The following is a 26,215-nucleotide window of genomic DNA, read 5'->3' on the forward strand; positions in this document are numbered from 1 at the left end:
TAAAAAATGTCTTCATCGGATTCTGAGGGGTAGCCTGGCACTGATGCAGCACCTCCGCCTTCCAAATAATCTTTTATATCACTGTATTTTGATATGTGACCAAGTGGCTTAAACAGTTCAGCAAAATGTGTCATATGCAAAGTTTGTAAGAAAGAGTTCAGCCAAGAAGCAGTACAGCATAAGAAATACGGGCATCATGTTGGGGCATTTAAGATCCGTGCATCTATGAAGTCTAGCTCGAGCGGAGTTACCTCATGCAGCTGAACCAGAGAACTTTTAAGGTGCCTTCACATCCTTTCAACCTGGAGACACTATGCCTGGTCAGGTACTTATTGCTGAACAAGACAATAATCCTGGTGGTGGCTGGGGTAGTCTGCGCACACAACACGAGCATTACATAATTATCTATATGTAAAATCCATTGTGCCAATGTTGATATGTTTGTTGGTGCTCTAGAGGAGGGAGAGACACCTGATCTTCCTCAATTGGAAGGAGGTCTTTTCCAAATCAAATTAGAGGGAGTTCCCCAAACACTCAATAAATCACTTCTGATGTCAAGGTCATGGTATCAACTGTCCTTTATTAGAACATCCAATTAATCAGTGTTTCATCCATTGCTGAGATGTTAATAGCAGACTTCTTCAGGGCATGCCATACGTATCTTAGATCCAAGATATGGTGATATGTAATGGTCAGAACAGGGTAACCTAACAACATATGTGTAAATTCGTGTACACCCAGTGTCAATTGTAGAGACTTGGTGCAAGTAATAGTGGCAATGAATCTCGGAAAATTGGTGGTCCTGGCATGTATCGGGTCTTTGGCAAGCTGCTGAGATCTCTCCTTTGGATGACAGGTGTGTGTAGTAGAGTATTGAAAAGGACTGGCCTTTCCTATCAGACGCCTCTTAGATAGCAGGTGTCTGCAATAGGATGTGAGGGGGACCTTCAGACCCCTCTCTTTGATGACTGGTGAGCATAGTAGGGTGCAGGGAGGGACTGGCCTCTCCTTTAAGACCTCTTCTCAGATGACGGGGTGCATAGTAGGATGCGGGGAGGGATTGGCCTCTCATCTGGGAGACCTCATGCGAATGAGGGGTGTGTATAGATGGTGTAGGTAATATACTGGCCTCTCCTTCCAGACCCTTCTCTCAGATGATAGGTTTGCATAATAGAGTGAAGGAGGGACTGGCAGCCTCTCCTTTCTGACCCCTCTCTCAGATGAAAAGTATGAATAATAGAGTGTGTGGAGGGACTAGCTTCTGGGTGTGCATAGTAGGGTGTGGGACGGACTGCCCGCTCCACTCAAACCTCTCCCTTGGATGATGGGTGTGCATAGTAGTGTGTGGGGAGGGACAAGCCTCTCTGCCTGGAACCCTTATCATTGGTGATAGGTATGCATAGTAGGGTATCTGGAGACTATCCTCTCTACTGAAACCTCTCTCTTGGATGAGGTATGTGGATATTAGGGTGTGGGAAAGGACAGGCCTCTCTGCTAAGATCTTTCTCTCTGATGAAGGGTGTGCAAAGTAGGGTGAGTGGAGGTACTGGCTCCTACGCTGAGACCCCTTTCTTGAATGATGGGTGTGCATAGTAGGGTGTGAGAAGAGCCTTAATTCTTCTCACAACTCTTTCCAAGCTGATCGGCATAAATAGTAGACTCTGATAAACATCATATTCACTCAGATTCCTTCCTACAGTAACAAGCTTGCATAACAGAGTAGATTCAAAGATCACATACTCCTTAATATTTTTCACAATCCAGCAAAAGTCTTGTGAGAACGTAAAATTAAAAAAAAGAATTAACCTACTCATTACAGTACATATGTCTTACACACTTCCTCTCAATAACAAGGGCCACAATGTACAATTTTCCTAGCTGAGGGTATTCAAACATCACCTACTCCTTTTCCGTATACACAATCCTAAAAGAATTCCATGAGATTGGATTTAAAAAAAAAAAAAACAATAGTCATTTATTTTCATCACAATGGTTATGTCTTAGAGACCTCCTCTCCAAATCTAGGAAGACAGAATGCCTTTCTCCTGCCCCATCATATAGCTTGTTTACTTTGTTTTCACAACAATTGCAATTTTTCTCAATAAACAGTAATTGCTGCCATTTCACTTCCAATTCTCCAACAGCCAGTCAATCAAAGTGTGTGCTCTCACCAGACTGATGGGAGGCTTTGGCTGGACAGATTTATAACATGTCATGAGTAATGCAATATGTAAGGTCATAAGTAGTGCATTCCGAGGTGTAGGTCATAGTTTGCTCCGGCAACTTTAACTGCTGAATTTCTATGGTATTGTACGCGTGAAATCTGATCCTAATTATAACGTCCCCAGCAACTTTGTTTTTTTCACAACGTGTTTTGTGAAAGGTCCAGCTTTGAATTTGTAATCTCTGTTTCCAATTTACTTCCATTAGCTCGCCATCATTGCCGCATTAATATAAGATACTTTTCACTTCTTTGCATATGTAAAGTAAACAAAAGATATGATCAACAATTTGAACACGTATTGTCTTGGAATTCGGTAGTGTCAAATGCAGAAATTGCTCTGAATCTATTTGTGTATTTGACGTGAAAGAGCAATCTTCACACTCATGGTTCCATGAGTAACTCAGTCCAAATAAGTCATCAATATTTATTTCTTCTACTTCTAAAACTCAACCTATAACCAATATAAACTCCTGTGCATTTCTTTTATAGTTTTGAGTAAATTGTTCTAAGCCACTACATATATCTACAAGGTTTCTAATGCCTGAAGCACAATGCATTATAGTCCTATCACTACGTGAATGTTGCAACAAAGCACACAGTGTTGGACACAATCTCTTCTGTGGTTTATGGTCAATTGCATATACAAAATTGTAATTGAAAGAGAACACTGAGAACAGCATTTGCATAGCAGGATTTGACAACTGGTATCCTACAATATCTCCCTCATTGTCAATATGTTTCTTCTTAACAGCTTCCTTCTTCTGTATCATTTCTTTATTTCCACCAACTTCACTACACTCCTTTGGAAGTTTTTGTTTTGGACAAGTTATATGTTTTTCAATAATGGAATACTGTCCTAAAGGAGGAGCATATACACTTTTTAACCGATTATGTTCTTTGGCACAACTTGAACCAGCACTTTGCTTCGATCAAATGCAATCAAAAACAAACCGGGCAATGTTCTAACTTGAGATAATGCTACCTATGACATACCTTCTTTAAACACAGTACTACCAATGTTAATAATATCTGTATCTAGACTTAAACCTTCAGATTTATGGATAGTCACAGCATATGCTAGAGAAAGTGTAAACTGCTTCAGCTGAACATACAAGTCTTTTACAAGCAAAACCATACAATACACCTTCTAATGTGCTTTACACCATTAACCTGATCAACTTTTATTGTTAAGATTTCAACCTCCTAACTATTTGGAAAGTTAATGAAGTCAATCACTTTAATCATCGCACCATTTACTATTCATTCCCCAACATTTAAATTTCGACCTAAAATTACCGTACAGTTCTTGGAAACACTTACACATTTCTCTACTCCCACAGTTATGGATGTAGATTTTTCCAATAAATCCATTTTTGCTTGTAGTTTTTCATTTAGGAGTAACATCACACCCTGTTGTTCCATTTTGTGATTGCTGTAAATAGCAAAATATATTTTTTGCCATTTTTAGCAATTATTCTTTGAAAGAATCACACTCCTGAAGTGTAGGCATTAGGCACACTATGGATTTTCCTTCTTGAATAAAAAAGAGAATTAGCTCTGCTGCTGTCTTGTTTGCAGGAAACAGTCTCCTAACAAGTTGACTTTCTAAGGGACATTTACCCTCTTTTGAGAGAAAACCTACTCTAACATCCTTGAAAATATTTCCGTATTCAACATCAGATGCTTTGCTGCATATTCCTAAGCAGTTCTTTGTATTGAAAGTTTAACCAAACGTGTATGTTTCCAATACTTTCCAATGAATTTCGAGTTTTATCATGAGAAGTGTCTGGAACACAGGATGTCCTTTCATGGGGTAAGTTGTAGAAGATCAGCAAACACAATTAGTGCTTTCCTCCAAACAGCACATCATAGCCAAGGACTTATTTATGGGCTTTAGTCATAGGGCAGGGCTGCAGGCCTGTCTGCTGAGCTGCCCTTCGGCAAAAGGAAAGGGCACAAATGTGCTGTCTCAATATGATACGGTGCATTCCGTCCTTTTCCCTTGCCCCGGCCCACAATGGGCTGTCGTCCGCCAATGCAGGCACCTTTGCACCATGGTGCAAGGGTGTCTCCATTGCAAAGATGATTGATTTTGTGCAGGAAGGGACTTTTCCTGCACAAAATCAATCCATAAAGGCTCTTTCTTTTTTCTATGTGTGCTGAAGAATGCGCACACATAGAAAAATGAAAGCAATGTTTTCATTTCTCTTTGTTGCCTCCCTAAAGCCACCCCTAGAGTGGCGTTAGGCTTTGATGCAGTCCCAGGTTTACAATGACTCGTAAATCTGGTTATGTGTGAGGTTCCATGGGTGTTGCATGGGAACACCCACAGCAACACTCATGGAACGCCCCTTTCATGCAGTTTTCTGCATGAGAGGGGCACATATTTATAAGGACATGAAAAGCCAAGTAAAGTGGCTTTACATGGCCTTATATATATCCGGTGGCATATTGCGCCACAGGAATGTCACAAAAGTGACGTTTGGGTCACAAAAGTGCTGGTAGGTCATAAATGAGGCCCCTAGTTCTCAAGTGTACAAAAGCTGGCATTAAGATTGAGAGAATACAGTAAGCACTGCTATTACACATGACAAATTAGTGTCTGTAGTCCTTTGTAGGAATGCATTGAGAACTTCTATTAAAAAGCTTTTCCCAGTGCCAGTGACCACCAACATGTAATACAATTGGCGGAAATGATGTGCATATATAGTGTTTCTTCTCATGAAGGAATCCATGCTCTATTTCTCTCTTTGACTTCCATTTATATTTCTTTTTGCTTGTTATTCAGTTATTCTTGTGTCCAACTAACTGTTCCAACTGTTCCAAATAATCACGTTCCTATCTTGGTTGTTGCATTGCACTTTCTACCACATTCACGGCTATGGAAGCTTCATTTTTAATAATTGGTTGCCCAGGACGATCTTGACTCAGTGGTCCTCAACTTTGGCTGCTTTGTGAACTCTCTTTAGCTATCCCTGCAGTAATTGTGTCTTCATTTTCAATCTTATTATTTAACATTCTCAAATAGTTTGGAAACACTAAATGCTGTCTTTCACAGCGTTGAAAGAATCTTCATAGCAGTCAAAGCCTCTGAGTATTTCTGATTCAGAATGTCAATGTTTGAAGGCTTGCAGAAGTGCTGCCAAACTGAAAAACTCTCTTTTATCAGGAGTTTGGGAGCTAAGTTTTCTATGGTTAATTATTGTTCCTTTTATATGTCGGACCAAAAACTGTCAAAACCAACGACTGCATATCTCAGTTCATCTACATTTTCTGTTTTCTTGGCTAGTAAATTCCCAACACATTTGTATTCACAATGTCTGTACTTTCTGGCTCAAACTCTGCTACGTCCTGAATTTCCTGAAAAGACGTCAACACTGTATTTCTTGTACTTGCGAGGCCTATACTTACCCAGGCAATTCCCCTTGACTTTGAGTACAAACTGGTTGAGCTCAACTGATCACATCACTCATAGTAACCAAGTTCCCTATAAGAAAGCATTTTCAAAGTGAAGCTGTATAATTTCAGGTTTAGAGACTTTTCAGTAGAACTCTCCTCCCACATTTCCTTCATCTCTGTTTTCTATGACTTTGTTATATAGGAAGGTACATATCAAGCAACAGCTATGAAGTAGTCTGCCACAAATTGTATATCCATATTAGCAATCCACATTTTGAGAATCGTTGGACTATAGCCATTAATATATTTGGCTGCCTCTGTTCTTAGGAGATAGTAAGTGTTTTTGGGTGATTTTTTGAGTCTGTGTATGTCTCTCTTTACACCCACATTTTCAATATTCCATTAAAAGCCAAAGGTGTGTAGACAACTCTTCATGTAAGGCCTTTCTGTAGCTCTTTTGATGGTAATTTCCCAGTCTTTGGCTCCACACAAACTATTCCTTGAAAAGGGTGTATACATTGTATGAGAATTCATTCATGCATCTTTTGTTCTCAAAGTTCTTCTGGAATTCATACCAATTCTCACTTGTTATGTATTGCTCTGGCTGGCATTTTGTTATCCTCTCACTTATCATAGCAATACTTGCATATAATTTGCAATGTTGACAAATCAAAATGTTTCTCTACATGTAAATATATTGGCAGTTATTTCTTTTTTCTTGTTCAGTACAAAACAACATGAGTTTGGTTTTTATAGTGAGTTCATTAACAATAATTACTAATAGTATTTGGGTTATCTGAAGAAACAGAGACAAGCTTTGCAATCTCTTGTACAAAGTTATCAATACTGATAGCTGTGTCCTGTCCTTCTACACATGCACGTACCAAGTCCTCACTTTCCCTAGACTCCTCTTCAGGACAAAAAGAAATGAAACTGAACATCTTCACAAACTTTTTCTACCTCTGCTACTGTACCATGCAATATAGCTCAATTCATTCATTTTAAACATAAGGCAGGACTTTTCACGAAGTAAAGTCGTCAAATTAAATTTCACATTTTAGAGTGATGAGCAGCTAAAATTCTGAAGAAATGAAAGGGGCTTCTGCACACTTTCTTCGATAGACATACCAGTGAATGTCCCTGCACATATGTATACTTCCTCATTCTAAATGGATCTAATCCATGCAAAGTTGCAATTTTCCACTTAACACTTCTATCTGTAAATTGATGTAAAAAAAGTCTTTATATGTAAAATGATTCCTGTTGAATACTGAAAATACTGCTACAGTTCAATTTGTATGCAGGGTCCTGTCTACACCTTCCTTGTATCACTTCAGCTATCACTTCCTGTACCTTCCTAGGAATCATCTTCTCTTTTGCAATAAGAATACAATCTTTCATCCCATAACATTCACTAGTTGGTTCAACTGCATGCACTAATGGGTTCTCTTGGAAGTAGCTTTCTTTATTAAAGAAGGCTCAGTAGTAGATGCATGTTTCCATTTTCCTCTTAAAATATGGCAAATGCTACTTTTATTAATGAGCATTTTCTAGTTTTCTTTTCTTCATAGAAAACACTGTTGTATTCAGTGTTCTCATTCTTTTTAGTATTCGGATAAATATTTTATGCTGCAAGGCAAACACTTTAACCACTAGTTTATTTGTGTTCATTTTGCTTTGATGCTGCTGTTCTTCTATTACACTGCTTCATATTTCTTACAAATTTCTGTATTATCCTACTTCTAAACATTCTTCTTCTGATGTCTTTAAATTGCATTTGCCTTTTTGTCAGATGAGCGGTTTTTTAGAACATATTCCACTTTGAACATGACTTACTCCTTTTTGTTTTCAAGGTGTTGGCAAAGCTCTCTTTTTATTTACCATCGTTTTTCACATTTTTCATTTTTCTACACACTGTTTTTTAGGAACGCCTTAGTACTCTTACCAGCAGTTGTTTTTTACCGCACTATGGTCTGTCCATCATCTCCTTTTTTGTTGTCAATTTTTTTGTAAATTCTTCTATTTGAAGACAAGTAGATACCTGAAAGCAAAATACAGTATTCATTTTTCATTACATACCTCAAGGAACTAAATGCCTATATAATTCATTTTATCAGTATTGTATTCTATTCCACAGGCATTAAACATAACAGCTCTACTCCATCTCAAACTACAAGTCTTTCCTTCTATGCAATACCACCCTACCATACGGCCTACCTAAGGGGTGACTAACATGTAGTAGAAGGAGAGTTTAACGCTTGGCAAGGGGCTTTAAATGTCAAGTCAGACTGACAGTAAAACTGCACACACAGGTTCTGTAGTAGCAGGCCCGAGACATGTTTCAAGGGCTACTTGACTTGAGTTGTCACTAGGGGTGTCAGTACTTGAGTACATATCTGAGTGAGTGTATCAATCCATAGGTGGGTATTTCACTAGATGTGTAAGTAAATATATTGCTATATGACTGTCTCTCTTAGTGACTCTATGGGTCTCTAATGGTATATGTAAGTGGATGAACAGAGTGTTTACTGGCTGTGTTAGTGAGTATTGGGGTACATAACTGTGTGTGCAACTGGCCCTGTTACTGCTGGATACACAAGTAGTGTGTGGGTGTGTGACTAAATGTGTAAGTGCCTCTTTCACTGTCTGAATGGGTATGAGAGTCTCTCTATGCTTTTGTACATAGGTATGTGAGACACTGTATGGGTGAGAAACTGTGTGTATAACACGGCATATGGGTCTGTAAGTGTGCATGTAATTCAATCAAACTTAAAAGTTCATGTCTTACTTTTTAAACACATAGTACCATGCCCTGTGGCCTACCTATGACCTACCTTAGTGATGACTTATATGTACAAGAAGGTGAGTTTAAAGCTTAGCAAGGGGTATCAAATACCAAGTTGAAATGGCAGTACAATTGCACATACAGGCTCTACTGTAGGAGGCCCAAGACATGTTTAAAGGGCTACTTGTCTACATGGGTGAATAGGATTGTGAGCACTTGACTACATATCTGAGTGAGTGTATGAGTCCATCTATGGGTATGTGACAGGATATGTAAGTCACTATGTCGGTTAATGACTGGGTCTCTTAGTAACTCTATGCATCTCTAAATGTGTATGTATATAGCTGCATGGATTGCTTACTGGTTGTGTTAGTAAGTATTGGGTTATGTAACTGTGTACAATGATCTCTGTTACTTCTTCATACATAAGTGGTGTGTGAGTGAATGTGTAAGTGCCTCTGTCACTGTCCGACTGGGTGTGTGACTGACTCTATGCTTTTATAAATAGGTATGGGACTTGCAGTATGGGTGGGAGACTGGATCAATAACTGGGTGTATGGCTCTGTAAGTGTGCATGTTACCCAGTGAAACTTTAAATGACATATCTTACCTTTTAAACACATAGCACCCTGCCCTATGGCGTACCTAGAGCCTACCTTAAGGGTAATGTTTATGTACTAGAGGGAGGTTTTAAGACTTAGCAAGGGGTTTTAAATGCCAAGTCAACCTGGCAGTACAACTGCACACACAGGCCCGGCAGTAGCAGATCCATACATGTTTAAAGAGCTACTGGATGGGTGACTAGGAATGTCAGTACTTGAGTACATGTCTGAGTGAGTGTATCAGTCCCTCTGTAGGTGTGTTACTAGATGTGTACGTTACTATGTCAGAGTATGACTGGGTCTCTAAGTAACTCTATGCATCTCTAAATGTTTAGGTAAGTAGCTGTATGGATTGCTTACTAGTTGTGTCTCAGAGTATTGGGTTATGTAACTGTATTCATACATATGTGGTGTGTTAGTATGTGAGTGAATGTGTAAGGGCCTCTGTCGCTGTCTGACTGGGTGTGTGAGGGTCTCTATGCTTTTGTGATTCGGCATTTGAGACACAGTATGGGTGGAAAACTGGGCGTATGATTCTGTAAGTGTGCATGTAACTCAGTGAAACTTAAAAGTACATGTCTTGTCTTTTAAACACATAGCACCCTGCCCTATGGGCTACCTTAGGTTGACTTATATGTACTAGAAGGAGAGTTTAAGGCTTAGTAAGGGGCACACATACTCTGCAGTAGCAGTCCCAAGACATGTTTAAAGGGCTACCTACCTGGATAGGAGACTAGGAGTGTCAGTATTTGAGTACCTATCTAAGTAAGTATATCAGTCACTCCTTGGGTCTGTTATTGGATATGTAAATAACTTTATTAGCACAAGACTGGTTCTCTTAGTATTTCTATGGGTCTGTATATGTGTATGTAATTGGCTGTATGGATTGCTTACTGGCTGAATTGGTGTATAGGCAGATATTTGCGTGTATAAATGCCCCTGCCACTGCTGGATACGTCAGGGCTCTTTAGGTATGTAAGTGAATGTGTAAGTGGCTCTGATGCTCTCTGACTGCATGTGTAACTCACTCTATGGTTTTATAAATAGCTATCTCAGTGGCTGCATATACAGCTGACTGGATGTATAACTGGCTATATTAGTATGTGAGTGTGTCTGTATCTCACTGAAACGTCATAGCATGTTTTACCTTTTAAACACATACCATCCTGCCCTATTGGATACCTACACCTTTCCTTATAGTTGATTTATATGTAAGAAATGGAAAGCTTAAGAGTTGACAAGGTTTTATAAATGTCAATTCAAAATAGCAGTGCAAACTGCATACTCATGTTCTGTAGTAGTAGACCTAAAACATATTTGAGAGGCTACTACTTTGGTTAGCACAATCAGAGCTACAATGCCTCCAGTACTATTTGATTTACAGACCCTGGGTACAACTAGAGGAGAGAACTACAGGCATATAAATACATGAAATATATCAATTGTGGATAAGTGAATGAAATCATATTCTGGGGATAAGAACATGAACTTTACCACTATCTACCCCTAATACACTTTTCAGACTCCTAATACCAACTGACTGTCTCAGTATGTCACAGGACTTCTCAATTACTATTTAATTGTCTAAATGCATTTATAACTGACTGTATACATACATATATCATTTACTTTTAAAATGGATGAGCACTTACGTTAATACTTGTAATATGTACAGCATTGATTATATCAGTGCCTCCTTGGGTTTGTGTCTGGATATGTAAATAACCTTCACACTTTCTTTACTTAACGTGTACTCATAACTCAGTATATACATATAATTTTAAAAGTACACCGTTATTGACTCACCTGTGAAATCTATTTACGGTTCTCTAAATTTTAAACCAGTAGCACTTGAAATTTATTCTCTCGCAAAACCTCTAGACTAAAATCCAAGAATGGTATACCATTCTCAGTTCAAAAAGAACCAGTAATGGCAATCTTTCCCACTATTTTTAACTGATGCTGACATGGCAAATCCTTCCATTTTTTTTGTCATTCAATTTCATTCATGGTCAGTTTTTTAAGCCTTTCTTTGACTTCTGCTAAAAAGCCCAATCTCGTAGTGCTTGTGGGCGGATTCGCGAATCAGTCATGACGCTTAGTGCAGCCCCCCTGTAACTTTGTTACCGATTTGCGAATCTACACAGGAGTCTTAACATTTAACAATGTACAGGTAATAGTTTGCTTCTACATTTTACTTTGTAAGATAGTAGCGAATAAGAAAATTAACACCCCATGATAAGCAGTGTCTCTAAACCAATCTCCTTTTAACTAACACATTACATTCTCTTTGGACCCCTTCCCCCTCATAACTTTTGGCTCCATTTCCATGGTAACCTTGTTTTGAACACTGTTTGCCGGCACTAGGTCAAAAGTTAATACCACATTTCTGAACGTAATACCACCTTCAAATTCAACTTTAGCTGGTATGGATGACTGTGTAAAATTATGAGTATCCCAAACAGCATCATTTTTATTTTTACTTTTTCATATCCCATCACAGATCATCTTACTTTTTGCTCACAATCACTACCTAAATTTAAGTACTTGCATATTTACGTCATCCAATGAAATATGTTCTAATTTAAAGTAGGTCCTATCCTCCATTTTAACTGCCTTCCATTTTTAAAACATTCTCATACGCACCAGCATTCTCCTCTGTGCTACTCCTTTTTGCCTTCAAAATGGTAAGAGTGTGGATTGTGGTTCTGAGCTTGGTGTTTTTGGCCAAAAAGTATACTAGAAAGTGTGGCTTTGACAGGGACTTGGATTTGCCTAATGTGAACATTACTTGGGTTGACCAGAGAGGGTTCAAATGGCATCAGTGCTACCCTTGGTTGAAAGCATTGCAGATTGCAAAAATCCAGACCTCATGATTGTGCTTTGGGGTGGAAATGGCCTAGGCACACTTACTCAGGTAGGACAGGCGACTCCTAATGAAGGATATCTCTGGTCAATTTTTGGAACTTTTCCTTCACACTGCCTTGGCATTCCTCAACATTTGCCAAAGGCAAAATGGAAGTGGCCAAACAAATTCTGTACACAGATAGACAAAGCCAGGAAACATGTTAATAAAACTGTTTCTGCATTCCTCAGAGACCATAACCTGAGTTCTATATGGCACAACAATGTATGCATTGACATGGATGGTATATATTGAAGTGATGGAGTTCATTTCACAGAGGAAGTCAACAAGGTGTCCCTCAACGAATTGAACGACTGTATCCTGTTTTATGTGTAGCTATCATCTATATACAATAAACACAAAGGCGCTTTTCAGAGCATCCTCTTTTCCCAAAACCTGATTAATTTTCTTGTTGAATCCCTTTTTTAATATTTTCTGAATTCACTAATCTGTAGCAAATTTGCAAAGCAAAACCACACATTCAACACACATTTAGGATTCACAACCCTGTGTTCGACTCTTAGCATATGCTGATGGCTTGGTGAGTAGCTGTATGAGTATCTGAGTGGATGTGTGAGTGGGTGCATGAGTTTCTGACTCTGTCTTTGAGTGGGTATGTGAGTGTCTAAGCAGGTCTATGAGTGGATGCTTAAGTGTCTGAGTTGATCTGTGAGTGGGTGTGTGAGTGTTTGAGTGGACCTGTGAGTGGGTGCACAACTTTCTGTGTGAGTGGGTGAGTGAGTATCTCTGTGTGTCTGTGAGTGGATGGTTAATGTCTAAGTAGCTTTGTGAATGGTTGTGTGAGTGTCTGAGTGGGTGTGTGAGTGTACGTGTGAGTGCATGCATATGTCAGTGGGTGCATGAGTATCTCAGTGGGTCTGTGATGGGTGCATATATGTCTGAGTGAATTTGTGAGTGGGTATGTGAGTGTCGGAGTTTATCAGTGGCTGTGAGAGTGCCTGGGTGGGGTTGTGAGAGCATGTATGAGTTTCTGAATAAGTGTGTGAGTGGCTCTGTGACTTTGTGTCTGTATGTGTCTTTCATTGGGTGTGAGAGTGTCTGTATGGGTTTTTGAGTGGGTGCATGAATATCTGAATGTGTGTGAGTGGGTGCATACGTTTCTTAGTGGCTCTGTGAGTGGGTGTCTGAGCATCTGTGTGAATCTGTCAGTGAGTGTGTGAGTGCCAATGTTGGTCTATGATGGGTACATACGTATCTGAGTGGATCTGTGAGTGTCTGCATGTGTGTCTGAGTAGATAAGTGAGTAGGTATATTTGTGTCTGAGTAAATCTGTGGCTGTAATAGTGCCTGAGTGGGTCTGTGAGTAGGAGTAGGAGTGTCTGAGTGGGTATGTGAGTAGGTGTATGTGTCTAGGTGAGTCTGTGAGTAAATGCATTAGTGTCTCAGTGGGTCTGTAAGCAGGAATCTGAGTGTATGTGTGGTTCTATGAGTGGGTGTGTGAGTGGCGGGGTCCATGAGTGGGTTTGTGAGTGTCTGAGAGAGTCTGTCAGTGGCTGTGAGAGTGTCTGGGTGGGTGCATGAGTGTCTGAGTGATTGTGTGAAGGAATGTGTAAGTGTCTGAGAGGGTCTGTGAATAGGAGTCTGAGTGTTTGTGTGGGTCTGTGAGTGGATGCAAAAGAGTCAGAGTGTGTCTGTGAGTCAGTGTCTGAGTATCTGTGTGGTTCTGTGAGTGTCTGAGTCAGTCCATGAGAGGGAGTCTGATTGAGTGGGTCTGTCAGTTGCTGAGAGTGTCTGAGTAGATACATGATTATTTGAGTGAGTGTGTTAGCAGTTGTGTAAGTGTATAAGTGGGTCTGTGAGTGGGTTTCTAAGTGTCTGTTGGAGTCTGTGAGTGGGGGTGTGAATGTCTGAGAGGGTCTGTCAGTGGCTGTGAGAGTGTCTGAGTCGGCGCATGAGTGTCTGAGTGAGGGTGTGAGTGAGTGTGTAAGTGTCTGAGTGGGTCTGTCAGTGGATGTATAGCATTTAAAATGGGTCTGTGAGTGGCTGTCTCAGTATCTGTATGGTTCTGTGAGTGGGTATGTGAGCGTCTGAGTCAGTCCATGAGTGGATGTTTGAGTGTCTGAGTGGGTCTGTCAAATGCTGTCAGTGCCTGAGTAGATGCATGGATGTTTGAGTGACTGTGTGAGTGGTTGTGTAAGTGTATACGTGGGTCTGTGAGTAGGTGTCTAAATGTCTGTGTGGGTCTGTGAGTGGGTGCGTGAGTGTCTGTTTGAGTCAGTGAGTAGATGTGTAAATGTCTGAGTAGGTCTGTGGGTTTGTTAGTGGATGTGTAAGGTTCTGGGTGGGTCTGTGAGTGGGTGCATGAGGGTTTGAGTTGATCTGTGAGTGGATATGTGATTGTCTGAGTAGGTCTATCATTGAATGTGAGAGTGTTTGAGTGGGTCTGTGAGTAGGTGTTGAAGTGTCTGAGTGAGTCTATGAGTTGGCGTGTGAGTGTCTGAGTGGGCCTGTCACTGTGTTGTTGAGTGGTCTCCATGAGAGTATGAGTGAGTGTCCACTATTTAAAAAAATCTTTTTTAGCTAGATTAACAACTCTGCTGAGAAGTTACTTGTGGGGCACGCTGAATGTCACAACGGATTCACGAATCCCTGCATGTGGAAAAAAAAACCAATTCTGGGCATTTTCTTGTCCATCAGTGGTCCCTCACAGACCCCTATATTACACTCAGGGGGTCAGGGTACCTCTTCCCCTGCCTGCATCCACTACATTTCATGTTTATTTTTGCTGCCAGGGACTGTTCTCCGATGTCTAAAAATGGAAGCCACAACTTTATACTCACGTTGCGCCACCCAATCACGAAAGTGCTGTTGGTGCATGGATTTGCAAAGCACCATGATGGGTCTGCTGAGGACTGGCGTCCCTATAAATTCAAATTAGTTTTTCCTTTAATATCTCAAAAACTACCTAACAAATTTACACCAAATTACAAAAAGCATTCTTTCTGGATGAAGATCTAACTTCCTGCTAAATTTCCTGTATTTCCGTTCAGCAGTTCGGGCTGTAATTTTGTCTAATATCTCAATGGGAAATTGCATGGAAAAAAGTGTTTTGGGACCACCTCTTTTTCTCGGCCCCAACTTGACTAATCACCCCAAAACTTTCAAGAGAGAAGCTGAAGTGAGTGGCATGTATATATCCTTGCATATATACACAAATGTAAATGTATATTTGCATTTAAGAATAAATAAATGTTTATTTTTATGCAAGGGAGAAATAAAAACTCAGTATAGTTCTCAGCTCCTTTGCAAGGGATGCACCTACAACTCCATCAACACTGTAAATCTGCTCACCTTTTCTAACAAACATTTTAGCATAGGATAAGCCCAATGCTATCCATGCTGAGCTATAACAGTAACAAAACATATACTTTTTAACAATCTCTTTTAGCAAATATTACCTATATTGAGCCAAATAATGTCAGTTACCATTCCAGGCATGTATTGCAACTTGACATTGATAACTTACCTTCCAAGTCAATTTGGAACAAGAAACAGCAGCCTTTAACACATATATTTCACTTACAGTTAGAGCTCATCAGAAAAGCACAACCTATTTCAGACACAAAGGAGCATCCAGACTAAGACAGACCCATGCCCTTGCAGGCTTAGAGGGCTGGGCAAATCACTTGAGTTGAGCAGATTTAGAGTGTTTTTGGTGTAGATGCATTTAATAAAAATAAGCTGCTCTCCACCTAACTACTCGGAGTTCCCTATTTCTCTTTTGCATAAATTAAGCAGCACTAGCAGCTGATCTAGCACAGACAGCACTGAACCTCTTCAATGTTTTAGAGTCGGACATACCAGGCTCCTTGAATATATGTTTGTACCTCCAAAACTGAATGAAGACGTGTTACTGTACTCATGGATGCCAATATTCGGGTAATGTTCGATTACACCATTTGTCTACAAAGGAAAAGTACCGAACTGGAGATCTAATATGTAAAGAATAAATACCCAAAGATGGAAACATTGCTCATCACTTTTATCTCCAAGTCATATTTTCATGTATGAATAAGCACCCAACATCTGCAATCCATCTCATTAATATGAAAACATACAACAACCATATGCAAAGGCTTTTTTTTAAAACAAAAGCAAAACAATACCACATATGCACAGCACATGCACATGCATGCAGAAAAATGCACATACATGCGTTCTAGTCATCTAGGGAAAAAGCAAGCATTAGAAAGTCAATAGGGGCCATGAGCAAGACTTATGGGATTTGGCAATGCTTGCTTATATTGGCACGTCGGTTCTGTCTTTTAAAACATATGAGTAGACTTACAGTCACAAAAACAATTTATTACTCAAATGGAGTTTAGATATGCTTCCACACAATGAGATCAGCTCTTCAACCCCTTCCCACCTTCCCATGTATAAAAGCACATAAACGTGATTGTTTTGAAAAATGGCTCAGATTGTATTAAGAGAGATGAGATCAATGGAAAAACTGTTCTATCAGTCTATTTCACCAAACTCTTCTACCTTGCTTGACCAAAACGTTCTCTTTATGGCCCTAAAACTAAATGCGCACTATATCAATGTAAATCATCGTATAAACATCAGTCTGATTTCAGTCCAAAGGATTTGACCCATTATTGGTAAAATTTCTACGTTAATTGATAATTGATTTTTCATGCATATCCTTGCCATCTCACTAATTCAATCACTAATTAATTTGAAAGGCTACGACTCCATAGTTAGGCTCACACACCAAGTTATGGGACAATTCTGGACTCTGAGGCAAACTGGTTATACAAGAGCGCGAGTGTCCAATTTTTCAGTTGTAAAAAAAACCTATTTTGCATGTAATCCCAAATTCTGATGAGAACAACTTTGACTAGTGTGGTGAACTGTCTTCTTGGAAAAGCCACAGATATAGGAACAGATTGAGGGCCTGATTATGAGTCTGATGGTCCACAGACCGCCAGACTCACCGTGTTGCGGTGGTGGCAGTCCAACAACTGCCACACTAGCGGTTCGACCGCCCCATTACAAGTTGGGCAGTCGGATAGCCATTGCACCACCGCCACACCCAGGGACCAGAAACCACTGCCAGGGGTGTGGCGATTTGAGGCCCTGAGGCACTGCAAAGCCTAATACGACTTTCCTTTCCGCATGCGGTCTCATAGAGGTTCTTTCTCAATGAAAGTGCTGGCGGAGAGAAAAGAATGGGGGTCCTCCTCTTGCCCCTGTGCATGGGGGTGCATGCAGGGGGGCATATGTTTTGCCCACCTGTAGTTTTACACCCCCTGTTCCTGCACGGGAAGGAATGTATGACATGGTGCATTCCTTCCCTTGCAGGAACATGAACTGACGGTCCTGTACCGGTGCAGTTTAAGGCTCATCATGAGCCTTTAAACTGCACCTCTGCAGTACTGCCACACAACCTGCCCACCAGACCACACAAATACTTGTAATCCAGTGGATGGAAGACAGTGAGTTTTGGCGGCGCAGGAGCGTGGAGGTGGCATGCCGCCTGCACCGCCAAAACTCATGATCAACCCCTTACTGTTAAATGCCCACGGGCAACATCGCAAAGTTTTCCCTATAGAGCCGGTGTTGCCAGTTACTGGACTATTTAGAAGATCCACAAGAACACCATGAATCTGTTTTGTTTCACTTGAAGTCTGAACACTGACAGAAACCACAGCCTCCAGAGGAGAATAGCCTTCAGGTGAAAATACTGGACAAAATGTGGAACTACCCGGAGAATTGCTCCAGGAATTACTAATATCCCTAACAATTGCTAATTTCAAAGGGGACACTCAGGGTCTCACTTGTACTTCTTCGAGTTTCTCGTAACTGGGGATGGGCAGGAGATACCAGGACAATTGCCGGGTACATATAATGATGCCCTTAGACTTATTATCTGGGTGTAATTCTTCAGAAATGTTATTCTTCAGTCACATATAGGTGTCCTGACATTTTAATATATATATATTTTTTTACGCTAAAAGGCTTATTGGTGATTGATCAGTTAGAAATGCAGCTATCTCTCTGCGACTTTTGTACGCCTTTCTGTGGTGCTTAAAAGAGTTAACCATTTAGAAAACTTATAGAAAAATTTATCTCATGCTTTTTTACATGGTTTGCCTCATTCTATGCCTTATAAAACGAAGGGAAGCAACATTGTGATGGAGTGATTTTTTCTTAGATTTCTTGCAATGTTTTTTATTTTGTCCCTATTTTCCTTCAATTTAGACAGTTGTGATGATAAATTTCCATGCAATGACTTGGAACGAAGATTATTTTTCTGATGCTAAAGAATTTAAACCCGAACGATGGATGAAGGAACATCAGATGTTAAACCCCTTTGCAAACACGCCTTTTGGTATTGGAAAAAGAATGTGCATTGGGCGACGTTTAGCAGAACTTCAGCTCCAATTGGCCCTGTGCTCGGTATGTTTTAAATATCTAAATCTATAAATGTGTTTTGTGGGAATAGAGTTATGTATGTGGTAAGATTTCAGCTGTCAATCATTCCAAAATGTTGGGTCCAAATCACAAAGCTAAATAAATATGCATGTTTTTATGTACTCCTACTCCTATGTGTAACTCTCCACGGTTTTGCTATGCCCCATTTCTGACTGGAGACTTACACGTAGGTGCAGGTTTACCTTTCTCAACTCCCTCAAATAAGGGGGTGAAGCCTCCTACAACAGAATTTATAAGTGTAAAGTTGGTACTGCACCACTGGAATGGAGAGCTCCCTAGGGGAAAGTATAGGCAAATTTGATAAAATATAATACAAAATAAAATATTTAATGTATCATATAAATGTAAATTAATAAAAAATAATGAATACTCAGAAAATAATAAAATAAAACTTTACAGCATGTTACAGCGTCAAATTAAATGTGCATTAAATAATACAATAATTTTAATATATTATTTAAGTTTGATAAATTGCTCACATTCAATAACCTTTATATTTTTATTTATTATTTAGTAAATGTGGTTAAAAAGTTATATATTTCTTTACTTTAGAAACGTTTTAGATTTTTTAAAAAATAAACACATTTAAATATATTTTGTTCAAAAATTAATTAATAGCTATATAAGTTTTTGTTACTTTGTATATATATATATATATAAACCCTAAATGACAAATTACTTTAATTTATTTGACATTAGTTCGTATGGGTTTCATTTTATTCCCTGCCTTCATTGGTTTCTGTGGGTGCATGTTGCAGTTCCACTGGTTGGCCATGTGCGGTGTTTGAATGCTCCCTGTCTTGGCTGCAGTCGATTTGAGACTGTGTTGACCCTTTTATGGCTCTTACCTTCTGATGTGTGTTTGGTTAATTGGGGCACACCAGTAGGTGAGGGGGGGGAAGCACTGACACGGACAATCAAATTGTGTGAAAAAGGCCGCTTTATTGGAATCAGGTGCACCTATAACAATGTCCCATTGGCCTGTGCCGAACAAAACGACTGCTCACTAAGTAGCAACTGCCTGACAACCCCGCACCCCCACCCCTAAAGGTTAACCCCAACATTGCAACTGTAATACAACACATCCGCTCAGCAACCTACCCCTCTACTGAATGCCACAGTGAGCTCCATGACCTCCCCCCGTCTACCATACAGTCCCAGGCCTTCCGCAAAACCACCCTATCTCCTTAGGAAAGCGCCCCCAGTAAACGGACCTGTTCCAGCGACATCACAACTTTTACCCTAACCAGTGCACCATCGTCCAATAAAACCCTTCAGGACCAGGACCAGACCCCCCCCACCACCCCAAGACAAAAAGGGGAACCTCATGAAAGGGAGGGTGGGCGGGACCACAAAATTGCCTAAGACCCTGGCTGCTGTGTCACTGCACCACAAACAGTGTGCAGTGACACAAAATGGCCGGTTAAATACCTGGCCAGCCCAAAAGAAGCCCAAAAAACCTAACCAGCCCAACCAGCCCAAAAACGCCAGCTACGGCGAGCCCCGGGTGTCAAGCTTCCTACCCCTCCCTCCCCTGGTAACCCAAACCTCCCCGGGGGGGCAAGCCTCCCGCTGGTCGGCCGCCCCCCCAAATCCCCATTAGAATTGTTTTACTCTTATGTGGTTGTGTGTTTGTGTTATCATGTCTCTCCTAACAGACTCCTCAAATTTCCCTAACTCCCTCCCCTTAATGAGCAATTTTTTTCTATTTTCTCACCACTCCCCAGATCCCTCCCATATTTACTAATTAACATACCTACATGTGCAGATATCTCCACCACTGTGGTGAAGATCTCCGCACAGGAAATAATAAGAGAGGCGCAGGTCTCCATCTGTAGGTTAGTGAATAGTATTTTGTGGTGCTACTGGTAGGAGTGCTTTTTGGACTACAAAAACAGTTTGTGAGTAGGCCTCAATGTTTTTTATTGATATATTTACACAGCCTAAGCATTGATAAACTGATGCATACCACCAATTGGCAAATCCCAAGTGATAAGGCACTAAGAATAATTTTATTCTGCATTCTCTCCTCTTCTAAAGTCAAAATCTCATTATTTTATTTTAAAGGATCCAGTTTCCCTTTTGAATTCAGTTTTTTAAATATAGTTTGTAGCAATTCCAGCATTTTATTTTATTCGGATGTATGTCGTTACTAAACATGCTTTTACAACGCCTTCCTTTACCACGCAGGTTTTAAAACGCAAGTCGTTACAACGACTTGCGTTGGGGGACGCTGGATAGTGTATAGTTTAATTTACTATTCCAACTCCAGTCCCCGTGGATAGTAGGGAAGGTTTTGGATAGTAAATTAAACTATTCCCTATCCTACAGCACCCCCCAGCGCAAGTCGTTGCAACGACTTGCGTTGTAAAGGTTGCGTGGTAAAGGTACTGCGTGGTAAAAGTTGCGTTGTAAACGCTGTTCCCCATTTTATTCAAGCATTGAGCTAGCTATATAAGTATTTGCACGACTTGATGTTAATGATCATGCATAGATAACAAATCAACTCTTGGAAGAGCAGGAAACAGAGGAGAGATGTTACATTTGGACGTAAATGAGGCCAGGAATACCAAATCAGATGTACGGATACGGATGCATCAGTAATTGCAAAAAATTGGCTCATAGCTCATCCCTTGGTGCTGGTGTGTAAGTAAATGTATTTTAGTCTACATTACCAGCAAAAGACAGCCCTAACTCAGTGCTGAGCTAACAATAATCTATTATTAATAGCCAGAGGGCCTGATTCACAAGTCAATTTCTGGTAATAAATATCAGTTCACAGATGAAAGTGGATCCATTTACACTTGCCAGGAATCCACAGAAGAATTTCTGGAAGGCGTAAATAGTTTTACTACTGCAAATTTCTACACCATGATGGGGTATGCAGTAGTAAACCCTGCACAATGATTGCGAATTGCAAATTACCAAAATTAAGTCTAAGCTTGCCTTGAGAGTTTATGAATTCCACATATTTGTGAGCTTGTTGGCATCCACAAACTCCTCCCCGACTCCTTCATATCCGGAACATTATCAGAGATTTACTCCAGCAAAAGGCTGCTTTAACTCCCCTTTCTGTGTGGAATCGGAGTCGAAAATCCTCAAACTTTGCTACAGTGTCGTGGAAGTGGTTTCTCCTTGGGCAAATTATTTGCCCATAAAACAAAAATGAGAAAGGAAAAAATGTGTATTTGCACAGTGGGTTTATTTCCTTGGTCAGAGATATACCCTATGCACTGTTGAAATATCAGATGCCAAATGATATTCCCCATAGTACTCGTGGAATGTCGCGACTGGTGCAGCATTCCAGGCATAATAGTCACACATTTACACCTGATCTTCTGTGAATACCAATGAGTGTAAAGAGAGATACGATCAGATTTGTGGTGAACATGAGGCAATCAGTGTTGACCACTACTAAATTTCAGAAAATAAAGTAATGCCACATTTAATTGTATTTGAAAATTATTAGCCGGACAGAAATGCGGTTGGTCTCAACAGGGGCCTTGCATGATATGTGAAAGGAAATTCATTGAGATGTAACAAGAACGGTAAAATACAATGTAAATGTAGAATACAGAAATCTCTTTAATCAACAGGCAAGTAATGAAAATGTGCATAAACTGCATTTCCAGTTGTGGAAAATGAACAGAATACATTTGAGGCAGTTGAGCACTAAGTGCATTATTTAGATTTTTTGGCAAAACGTTTCCCAAAAATTTCAGACGTGTAATAAAATACACGACATATCAAAGGAAGGAAGGTCACTTGGTATGTGCTAACATTATCATAAAATGCCATATTAGGAGAGCTATTGGGACCGCCTATTAATTGTTCTTAAGCTAGTATTAGTGTCTATGCAGGTGCAAAGTGTAGCCACTAAAGTAAGGGGACCTGCTCCATATCTGCCCGTGTCGAAAAACATAGCCATAATCAGAAGACACACTGGGGCATATTCACAAGCCACTTTCGCCACTGGTGCGCCACTTTAGAATGGGAAAAAGTGACACACTCGCTGCGCAAAGGGCTTGTAAAAAAGTCCCACTCATTCAAAAATATGGCCATCGATGTAAAGGGCTTGCCCTGAAACTGCCACTGCACCATTGCCCTGGATGTGCTGGTAACGAAGGAAGGTGACACTAGTTGGGTTAATGCCGCTCTTATATATAAAGGTAATATTTGTACCTTGGACGTCTTACTGGTCAGATGTCTCCTACCTATCACCACTAGATGTATATCAGATCGCATATTCACCTCTGGTCCCTCACTGGAGCATTTGTCCTCATTGAAATATGCATAGAGGTTAGAAGGGCCCATAGTTAGTTGGGGGTGCATAGAGCAGGCTCACACCCGTTACAGTTATCACTGCAGGTGCTGGTAATTTGAGGTGGGGGGTACTTTCAAACTGTTCATTGAATGAGAGAGGGCCAATTGCTTCCTCAAGTGCACCAGATCAATTATGGCACTTATGCTCGGGGTGATAAACATATTGAGAAACACAGCAGCAGAGGGTGCAATTCAGACAATATGAACTGTAGTTGTGATGGTCTGCTGCCCCCTTTGCTGTCTCGGGTCATGCTTCTCATTGACAAGACAGTAAGAAGTTGCAACGTGGAGCTGGTGGACTGATTTGTTGAGTTCCTGATGCTCAGCATCCATCTCCTTCCTCAGCATGCTAAACCTAGTTTTGTGAATCCCTGACATCATCTGTGTTTTAGTTTACACTCCCCATAATTCCCAGAATCGCTTCTTTATGGATCCCTGAGAGGCAAGCAGTGCTGTTCATCCTGGTGAGTATTATCCGTTCCTAACGTATGCCACCTGATAGCATTATGCAGCCAATCCACTTGAGCCATGATCACTATTTGTTTGAGGGACTACGTCCAAATTCAGGCTCAACCAAGGCTTTTCTGAGGTAATATTTAGGTTATTGATAAAAGAAAGGGTACATTTTTTAATCTATACCGGTACGTCTCACAGGAATGTATTTTTGAAACTCACCATTCAATGCATGAACTTTTGTTCCTAGGACAATCTCACTCAAAATGTTCCAGTTTAAGGATAACTGAACATGCAGAGAAGTAGGCTAGCATGATTTCAAAATTTTGATTCATTGTGATGTGACTGGACGACAGAGCCCTCAATGGGCAGGACAGCAAGTCAGGATCAAAAGAGAGGCCAACAGGAAGTAGGTGGCAGGAGAGACGGATCTCATTGAAATCATCAAGCATACAAACAACCAGACGTGGAACCACCAGCGCAGGAGGGAGGGGGTAAACAATGATGAATAATAGCCACCCAAAAGTCTGGCATCAAAGTGTATGCCAGCCCATTACTGTGCCTCATGAAGGAGGGGTTCCCAGATTTCCGTAAACAAATGCTCATTGTCATTCAGTCAGTAGATGAATAGATCAGCCATTCGTGTGCAGCAGCTGTTGTCGCGACACTTTAAAGCAAGTCCTCCTGGGTGGGAACAGCTGACAAGGACCACCAGATGATGATGCACAGCTCTACAGCTGAGCTGCAGTCAGTAGGGAGGCTACCCAGCAAACTTTGTGGGAGGTAAGTGCTGTGAGGCCCCGGTTGGCATGAAGGATTGCGAGGGGGTTAAAAGGGGGATTGCTTGTCGAAGCGTATCACACAGGAGGCATTCAACCCCAGTCCAAATGGGTGTGAGCATCGGGCAGGACCAAAGAATGTGGAGAATGACACAGCTCAGGGCTTGACAGCGCCAGCAGTTCGACATAGACATCAGCCACGCCCTGTGTAGCCTATGCGGTGACCAGCACCAGACTTGCAAGATTTTTAAGTAGCAAAACTTAATTCTAGCTCCCAACGTCCCTTACCGTGGGAGGTCATGAGAAGTCACCAAAGCTCCGCAGATTAGTCAAGTTGATAATGGTGCTACCACAGAATCCGAAACAGGTTTTTCAGAAATGTAAAGAACAGTTTAGACACCAACAGACCGCTAAGTCCAGGGAACAGTTTTTGTCAGAGCCTCTCTGCACCAGATAAGTGAGGATAGAGGACGGGGGCAGGACCCCTAGTGAGGTAAAGACAGTGATGTACCTGGATGTAGCACCAAAAGTGGTGGCATGGAATATGATAATCTGCAACAAGACTCTCAAGAGACCGGAGGGCATCGTAAAACAGGCGATGATGGATTTCTGAGATTTCTGCTCCGACTAAGCATGGGCGGAATTTGCGAATTCGCGTTCTGCGAATTCACGGATTTCCTCGTGAATTAGCAAAAAATAATTGCAAATTTTCCTGCAAAATCGCAGATTTTCTTGCAATTTGCCCTGGAGATCTTTCTACTGGCTAATCCAGTAAGTGCTCCCTCATTGGGTAAATGTATAGTACTTTTCTACACTGCAGCTGAGTAAAGGGGCAGAGGATGTGTCTCCAGTGACCATGTTTACCTGTAACACAGGCACAGGCACACATGGTCACTGGAGACACATCTTCTGGCCCTTTAAGTAGCTACAGTGTAGTAAAAGCACTATGGAGCAGATTTACAAGCCGCTTGCGCCTCTTTTGTGCCGCACTTGCGTCACTTTTGTGACGCAGCGGCAGCACAAAAGATGCGCCATGGTGCTGGGTATTAACGTGACGCATCTGAGAGATACATCACGTTGTAAAGCCCTGCGCCATCAGGAGGCGTTGCGGCGCAGGGGAGGGCGTTCCTGCGCAGGAACGCCTCCTAAAAGTAGCTGAGTGAAATCTACATGATTTCACTCAGTCACTTTTAGGCCAAGGCTGCTTCAAAACCCTGCGCCTGCTTGAAGCAGGCACAAGGCTTGACGCAGCATTTGGGAGATAGGGCCCCCCAGAGCATTGCTGGAGCTGCGTCCTGCTTGCGACGTAGCTCCAGAAATGCGCTGCTTTTACAGCACAGATGTGTGACGCATCTGTGCCGTTTTTGCCACATGGTGCGCCGCATTGTAAATGCGGCGGAACATGGGTGGCAGAACTGCGGTGCATAATAACTGGCGCATCCCCAGTTTTTTGTGCCCTTCTACCCTCTGTTAGACTCGTTTTTCCCTTGTTTTTCTGCCCTTCTGCCCTCTGTAAGACTCGTTTTTCCCTTGTTTTTCTGCCCTTCTGCCCCCTGTTAGACTTGTTTTTTGTGCCCTTCTGCCCTCTGTTAGGCTCATTTTGCCCTTGTTTTTCTGCCCTTCTGCCCTCTGTTAGACTCGTTTTTGTGCCCTTCTGCCCTCTGTTATTCCCTTGTTTTTCTGCCCTTCTGCCCTCTGTTAGACTCGTTTTTTGTGCCCTTCGGCCGTCTGTTAGACTCGTTTTTGTGCCTTTCTGCCCCCTGTTAGACTCGTTTTTTTGTGCCCTTCTGCCCTCTGTAAAACTCGATTTTCCCTTGTTTTTCTGCCCTTCTGTCCTCTGTTAGACTGGTTTTTGTGCCCTTCTGCCCTCTGTTAGACTCGTTTTCCCTTTTTTTCTGCCCTTCTGCCCTTTGTTAGACTGCTTTTTGTGCCTTTCTGCCCTCTGCATCACCACATCATCACTCAGCGCTACCCCAGCATCACTCAGCACCCCCACATTATCACTCAGCACCACCACATTATCACTCAGCACCACCACAGCACCACTCAGCACTACCACAGCACCACTCAGCACCACCATGTTATCACTCAGCACCACCACAGCACCACCACAGCATCACTCAGCACCACCACAGCATTACTCAGCACCACCACAGCACCACTCAGCACCACCAGAGCATCACTTAGCACCACCACAGAACCACTCAGCACCACCACAGCACCACTCAGCGCCACCACAGCATCACTCAGTGCCACCACATTATTACTCAGCACCACCACAGC

The 26,215-nt window shown here is 41.3% G+C and overlaps 1 protein-coding gene across 1 annotated transcript in view; it reads left to right on the forward strand.

Annotated features, from left to right (window-relative positions):
• Window positions 1–26,215, forward strand: part of LOC147723126 (1,25-dihydroxyvitamin D(3) 24-hydroxylase, mitochondrial-like) — a 162,213-nt gene that overhangs the window by 116,966 nt on the left and 19,032 nt on the right. The window contains exon 11 of the mRNA XM_086967450.1: window positions 18,144–18,341. Within this exon, the coding sequence (XP_086823576.1) occupies window positions 18,144–18,341 (198 nt within the window). The remainder of the gene's footprint in view (window positions 1–18,143; window positions 18,342–26,215) is intronic.

The sequence above is a fragment of the Lissotriton vulgaris genome, chromosome 4_1 (assembly GCF_964263255.1).
Source record: "Lissotriton vulgaris chromosome 4_1, aLisVul1.2, whole genome shotgun sequence".
NCBI lineage: Eukaryota > Metazoa > Chordata > Amphibia > Caudata > Salamandridae > Lissotriton > Lissotriton vulgaris.